General features: G+C 31.6%; 1 protein-coding gene across 1 annotated transcript in view; it reads left to right on the top strand.

Moving 5' to 3' along the window:
- Positions 1–1,245: 1,245 nt before the first annotated feature.
- Positions 1,246–7,949, top strand: part of trp (transient receptor potential) — a 13,576-nt gene continuing 6,872 nt past the window's right edge. Inside the window, exons 1-6 of the mRNA XM_018444490.1 lie at positions 1,246–1,415; positions 4,251–4,395; positions 4,645–4,740; positions 5,661–5,800; positions 6,533–6,734; positions 7,379–7,549. Of these exons, the coding sequence (XP_018299992.1) occupies positions 1,246–1,415; positions 4,251–4,395; positions 4,645–4,740; positions 5,661–5,800; positions 6,533–6,734; positions 7,379–7,549 (924 nt within the window). The remainder of the gene's footprint in view (positions 1,416–4,250; positions 4,396–4,644; positions 4,741–5,660; positions 5,801–6,532; positions 6,735–7,378; positions 7,550–7,949) is intronic.

Below are 7,949 nucleotides of genomic sequence, written 5' to 3'. Positions count from 1 at the left end.
TGCAGCATAGACTGATAAGAACTTTTCGTTACTGGATTGTGAATTCAAATTGCACAAAATTAAAAATAATTAATATTTATTAATATTTTAATAATGTTTCAGGAATATTAAAATATAATACCTAGGTTTATTATATAAGTGGACATATAACCTCTATAAAATACTCCTGTAATATTAAAAAAATATTTATGATATTTGCGAAATATTATAATAACATTATTTTAATTTTTTAATAATATTCATGTAACATTTTAGGAACATTTTGCGCTTATAGGGTAGTTTTATGTCTTTCTTTGTTATATTCATTTCTTAAATTATTATGAATGCGTCTCACTAAACACAGTAATAAAGCCATATCATCAGAGGAGGGGGAATAAATAATCAATCACACGAGTGACGGAAAATATGAAGAAGAATGAGCTAAAACGCGTTGGCGGCATACAAACTTGGGATTTAATCTCTATTCGCTGTCACAAAACTCTCTCGAGTCATTATTTGGGGAATTAGACAGCAAGAGAAACACGTACTCGCTCGCTATCCGCATATATCCTGTGATAACGTCAATGCCATACAATACTAGACAATGTGATAAGTCTCTGGTGAGTCCGGCTGAGTTCTTTTCTTTCAGTACGCACGGCGCCTCGCCCTCGTACTTAATCCGCACCCTGAAAATTGATCCGCCTGACACAATGTCGTAAGGTTTCGTTGAACTGCATAACTAGATGTGGTCGTTATACAGTCTGATATATTTCGCGCAAGCATATTGACATCGATGTGAAAAAGACACGTAAGTACATCCCTTCATAAAAAAATGGTCCAAATCGAGAAAGGATGGTGAAAAATATCGTTTTTCTTTCTACAGAATTTTCCGGAATTTTTACAGAATTTTTACGAAATATTAGTTAAAATTTAGATGTTTTTCGTGGAATAATTTTTTAAAAAAGCATTTATTTAACATAATTATATACTGTACTTCTTTATAAAATAGCCAGAAACATGGAACTTTCGGAAAAATTTAAAAATTGATTTCGGATAAACCAAGAAAATTTAGTTGCTGAGAATAATTGAAAAAAACATTTGGTAATTTGAGAGCATTCAGCATTCCAATTCCAAAATTTATTAAAATTAGACACGAGTATTTATAATTTTACAAGTGAGAAGTGAGACAAGCATCTTATAGTTTCAACAGCTTCAGTTGTTCGTTCAGCGTGCATAAATATCTTTTCAAGGATACATTAGAGGAAAATGGATCCTGAGAAAATGAAGTCAGAGTCTCAGCAAGATCTACTATCTAACGAGATGAGATCGCCGTCGGTGCAATCGTTACAGACACATAATATTGACTATATTCTTGGCCCAGTCGAGAAACATTTCCTGCTTAGCGCAGAACGAGGTGATTGTGCCACTGTCAAAAGGTAATCATGAATTTTTTTGCATTAATATTTAAAAATATTTTGAGCACATAAAATAATCTATAGATTCTTGGGATAAACCCTTTTTATTACCGTGATGTAGATCAAATATATAAATAGATATGTGAAACATTATGTAAATACACGAAAAAAACAATGTGGTTGGTCTACACTGCAGAAATCTGGTGCTAACCAGATCTGGGATGCTAACCAGATTAAATAGTAAAATACGGAGCAACTATTTATGTGGTTGCTTGAACCGCAGTACAGCCGATCACAGAAAGATACACTTTTTTAGACAGCTACACTTTTTTTCGATGGATTTCGAGACTCAGCTTTGTTCGTAGAGCGGTTGAACGTAAATGGTTACATGGTTACATCTATAAGTAAGAACCAATCACACACTCGGTGAGGAAGTTGCACTCCAAAACTCATAAAAAAAAGTGTTGCAACCTTCCTGTGATCGGCTGTGCAATGATTGAATGACTATTGTGTTGCAGCAATGATGGTACAACCAGACTGTTTCTTGAGCATTCAATCACGAATGTTTTAATGGCAACTACATCATTTGGTTGGTTTAGATAAATTATGTTGATATGATGAAAAGACTAACGATTAATATCTCATGGTCCACTTTTTTTACCTTTTTTTCGTTCATTTCGTACAAAAACATGTCGAACGAGTCTAATTTCTTAAAAATCGGTGAGGAAGGTAGAATTCTTGAGTGCCAATCTTTTTATTATATAGGGTAAAAGCAGGGATTATGGCATAGGTTACTAATATGTGGCCTATTTTTTAAACAAAGCATTGCAATCTGGCGGCAATCGCTGAAAGTTATTGCAACTGTTACCAAACATATCATAACAAGCAATAAACTCGGTCCGACCAACCGTTTTGCTACAATTAACATTTATTCATTTTCGTTACATCAGGAGATCCGGCAGCTTTTTTTAAAAAGTGTTCTCACAAACTGAAGGTAAGTTTTTTTAATGCTTATATTGCACAGACGCTATTAATAATGTTGCATGAACAATATTATGCAGATTAATTGCTATTTCAAACTTGTTTATTGCTACGGAAAGACTTTGTTTGTCATATGACGACATGCAGGTAATGTGGAATACATCGAGGGTTGAGAATATAACTTTTTAATTCTTCTTGTGAATAATGTTTATTTTAGATTATAATATTTATTGTAAGTCATAATTTAATTTGATTCAAGATTTAATTTTATTCTTTATTGTCCATGTGTAATAACGTTCAATGATGCTATTATATTTTCTGTGTTATTGTACAATAAAAATGTGAACAGTTTTCTATTTTTTTTATCAGTTTACATAAATAAACAAATTTGGACTTCATTTATTGTGTTATTTATTACTATGGTCAAAATTTCATCGGTATTCCATATTACATCCCATTTTTTAGACCCCCCCATTTTCTCACTTTTGATTTTTTTTGTTAATATTGACGTTGGACTTAAATTTTGGCGACTTTCATTTATTGGATGTTATAGCTAACATATTCCTCAAGAGTTCTGTGTAAATTTAAAGTCTTCATATGCATTTATATCGCAGCAATGTTAATTTAAAAAAAGCTATTCCATAATCCCTGCTTTTACCCTATATACTTTCAAATGCAATAAAACGCAACAGTTTTATGCGTTTCAACGCATTCTTGCAGCAACGCTCATTCGTAGCGTAACGGAACGACGAGAAACCGATATGACGATATAACTTTTCACGTTAGACATATCTATGTATATACGGGGACATAATAATGACTTAACACTAGAAGTTGCATGAATATATCGGAGGAGGCATGAGAAGGAATGAGAAGAAGACATGAAAAGAAATGAGAAAGCATGAAAAGGCATGTTAAGGCATTTGTATCCCCGTGTGTATAACGCGTTTGAATTTATGTGTCGTAAGCCGCTTTTGCATTTGCAATTTGAGGAAACAAATACGACTCGCACACAACTAGATACATTTATATCCCCCAACCAAGTTTTCGTTGTCACAATCATATCACGCAATTTATCGAGCGTGTCTAACAAGTAATTTAAAATTTGTTGACCGATGGGAAAACATTGTTAGAGCATAAATAAAAATATACAAGGACTGAATGTGTATGATTCTAAATTAACCCTTGGTAGAGTCAATAAATAGCTATGCTCCTCCTATATATAATTATACTACTTATATAATTTATTAAGCCACTTTTTAGTAATTTATTTATTTTTAATTTTTATAAACAAATTAAAAATTATGCGTTTTTACACAGAAATAATTAATCCATTAACTCTTAATTAATTCAAAATTACTCTAATAAAAGATGGCCTTTCACAAAACTTGATTGTAAAAATTAACAATTTCTATTTTTCATTCAAATATAATTTAAATCGGGAATTTTTTAAGTTAGAATTGGAGTCATAAAAATGTACGATATTAAGATTTGGCGAAACAGTTGTAATAACTTATAATGTTATAATAACTTTTTTTAATACTTTTATTGAAGAAATATTTTTGTTAAATAACTATATTGACTAAAACAAATTACGATTACACAAAGACACTTGATAATTCTGTGATAACTATATCGATTAATGCATTGTTAATTAAAAATCAGATTAAAAAATTTCCTAAAGGTACGTTTTAGTTGCACAAGGGAAGTTAAAGTTTTGCCAAAACAAATATTGAAGATGTGAGATTGCCATAATTGGCAATATCACTATTAAATCTTTTTAGACATTCATATATAGCAAATATATTGTCTTGGAAAAGAAAATTGTCTTCTCTAAGGAAAAAGATGATAATTGTTATGTAATTTATTGAACAGATTAATTCAGGAAAATCAAGATCACCCGGAAATATTAAATATCAATTGCGTTGATCCATTAAATCGATCGGCACTGATAGCCGCTATTGAAAATGAAAACACTGAACTTATAAAGCTGCTGCTCGAATTGGGAATTGAAGTGAAGGTAAATATCATGGGGTCGAAACGGTACAGCATCTCTCATAAAAATCATTAGCAACGGCCGCTCCCTTAATTATCACTGGTAATGCGTGTTGCGCTGATACTTATAAAATTTTCACCATAAGTAAAACAACGTGTAAGCTGTAAGCCACTAACAATCGATGTTGTTATATTAAACATCTGCGTTATACTGCGTCCTAGCTACATTCTGACGTTCAAGAGCGTAAAACACTTAAAGCCATAATTCTTTCAGGATGCACTTTTACATGCTATTAAAGAAGAGTATGTGGAAGCAGTAGAAATCCTGCTAGAATGGGAGGAAAAAATACACAAACCGGGACATCCTTATGTAAGTCCGACGCCATTATTTTGTTATACAGGATGTTAGTTAAATATGTTGCCATATTCAACAGAGCGATTCTTTGGTTTATTTCAAGTAAAAAAGTCCATATAAACATGTGTCCTAAACGGCTTAGTTTCCGAAATACAGGTGAATGTTCGCAAATGTTTGACGAAACGGTAAATTGCGTTGGAGATATCTTCCTGCATAAATATGCCTTACTTCACATGAGTTACCATTCGCACAACCGTAAACAAAGTGACAAAGTCAAAGTCAAAGTCACAAAATCAAAAATAAACTTCAGTTCTGATCTTTGAGTGTGTACGTCAATCTTTGAGAAGAAGGCTTGATGGATGTATCATGGCGCAAAGTGGACATTTTCAACAATTCATCTAATTGTTTTATTTCATCAGAAGAACTGAAGCCTGTTTTTTTGTTTTTCTGTTTTTGACTAGTTCAAACTGTATTTCTTTCAAATAAACAGATTATTACTACACATTTAAATTTTTTTATTTCGGAAACTAAGCCGTTTAGGACACATATTTATATGAACTTTTTTACTTGAAATAAACCAAAGAATCGCTCTGTTGAGTATGGCAACATACTTAACTAACACCCTGTATATACATATTGTATACAAATATATATATTTTTTTTAATTCTAACAGTACAGTATCTAAATCTTCAATAAATTTTCGATATCAAATATTAATATAAAGCTCTTTATTGATTATATAAAATATAAAAGTATATAGCTATAATATCACCTGAGGTTATTATTTATCCTGCACATTTTATTCCATTTGAGCCGTACACAATGTTTCACTTTGTGCATTCCTGTGTACATTTGTGTTAAGATATGTTAAGCAATTGGAAGGCACACTTAATCATTAATTATAAAAATAGAAACTTTCATATTTTTTGTTCAGAGTTGGGAAGCCGCAGATTCATCATCGAATTTTACATCTGATATAACTCCACTGATTTTAGCAGCTCATAAAAATAATTATGAAATACTGAAACTGCTCTTAGATCGTGGCGCAACTCTTCCCACACCTCACGATGCTAGGTATACAAAAAGATATGAAACGTATTTAGTAATAATAGTTCTGTAATTGTAAAAAATTTGTGATCGAATTTATCGAAGTGACGTCTGTCTAACTATTCGTCACTATATATTCTTTTTGGTTATATTACATCAATCTGTTAAGTTTTCTTCTTTTTTCCCTTGATTCAGATTTATGTCCTGTCTTGATCAGGGGTTATTTAGCTTTATCTATATGCCGTGGTGTAGGTTTCATTTGCTTACAACGCTCATGAACATCATTTGTCCTTGTTTAATATTTGATAAATAACAAGGATGAAATAATTCCAAGAGCGCTGTGAGCAACCACTAAACGCGGTCTGACTAAAAGTGCATATATTCTACTTAACGTTCACAATGCTCGCTAGCATCATTTTATCCTTGCTGTCACCAAAACAAAGATGAAATAATTAATGCATGGGAGCGTTACGAGCGTTGGAACGTACGCTAAGTCCTTTTTCGTGTATATATATTCCTTTTAAATATATATACTCTATAATTAACGCGCAAAAATGTCTATTTTCAGTATTAAACCCTGAGAGTAATAATAGTTCTCAATTAATTACTTTATTATTATTTTTTTGCATTTTAAATCAAATAAAATATTTAATGACTCGAACTTTTTGGTGCAGATTATGTTAATTAATTTTTTCACTTATATAATATATAAATAAGTTTGTTGAGATGAGAAGACGCAGCATTGCCATTTTATTGCAGATGTGGTTGCGATGAATGTGTCATGTCCAGCGAACAAGACTCTCTCCGACACTCGCAGTCACGAATAAACGCGTACCGAGCACTCACTTCGTCATCTCTAATCGCACTTTCATCAAGAGATCCACTTTTAACAGCTTTCGAGCTTTCATGGGAACTGCGTCGTCTCAGCAGGATGGAGCAAGAATTCCGTGCTCAATACAACGTAATTACTGATTTACTAACTCTTGCCTTTTTTCTTTTTTTCCACATTTATAAGGTGTTCTCCAGGATTGGGAAATAACGATATAAAACTAAAGAAATTTATAACTTTTTTATCTAATGTGATATATTTGTTGTCCGATAGGTATGATAGGTTCAGATAAAATCATATAGAGTTTTTATCTAATTTCTATAAAAAAACTTCGTTTTTATCGAATTTTTTAAGCAGGAACAAAAAAATACCACTAAGAGAAAATTCGATTCGAAGATGCACATATTATGATGAGCAAAATTTTTTTCATGGTCATACTTTTTGAAACTTCAAGGTCACCTTCACTTTTTAAAATAGAATTGTATGATTTTTTTACACAATATTATTCCTCTAATTATTTTGCATATAAAAGTGTTAAAGTACGATTATTAAAAAGTTAATAGTTTAGGAGTTATTTAAAATTTTATGTCAATATGTGCCAGAATAAAATATAAAATATCTCGTAGGATAATTCAAACTATTGGATAGCTCGTGAATTTTTTTAACGAGAAATGTTATATCATAAAAAATGATAAAGTTCAACAAATTTAATCTAATATTACTCTCAGATATGGTGCACATTCATCAATCCTAAAAATAATTATACATTGGTCCAGGAGATGCGGGAACAAACACAGCAGTTTGCAACCTCCTTGTTAGACCACGCGCGCACATCTTACGAATTAGAAGTAATGTTAAATTACAATCCTACTGGCGAAAATTGGGACCCTGGGGAGAGACAGACTTTGGATCGTCTTAAACTGGCTATTAAATATAAGCAGAAACAAGTATGTAGATCTTAATCTATATATCTTCACTTACATCTTTATAAACTTTATATGTGTTAGTGAGTATATTTTTCCTCCCATTGTGGGCCTCCCTTTATTTACCATCTCATTCGTGTTCTCTCCAACTCTTACTTTCTTTCTTCTTTTCACACACGCATTAAAGATAATTTATTAAATAATTACAATGTTTATTTTGTGATTTTTTATAATGCGATTTAGCAACAAAATGGTACAAGCGCAATTTTAATAATATTTTTAACAATATAAGACAAATAGCGGGACACGAGCGTTCTTCGTTATTTACATATACAGGGTGTTTCCAAATTAAATCGCAAAACTTCGGGAGCGTGTAGAGGAGTAAAAAACTAAGAAAAAAAGTCCTATAGACATATGCTCGTTT

This window comes from Mycetomoellerius zeteki, unplaced genomic scaffold (assembly GCF_001594055.1).
Source record: "Mycetomoellerius zeteki isolate Tzet28-1 unplaced genomic scaffold, Tzet1.0 scaffold150, whole genome shotgun sequence".
NCBI classification, from domain to species: Eukaryota; Metazoa; Arthropoda; class Insecta; order Hymenoptera; family Formicidae; genus Mycetomoellerius; species Mycetomoellerius zeteki.
The sequence above is the reverse complement of the archived record's forward strand: the minus strand, read 5'-3'. Positions and strand labels throughout refer to the sequence as shown.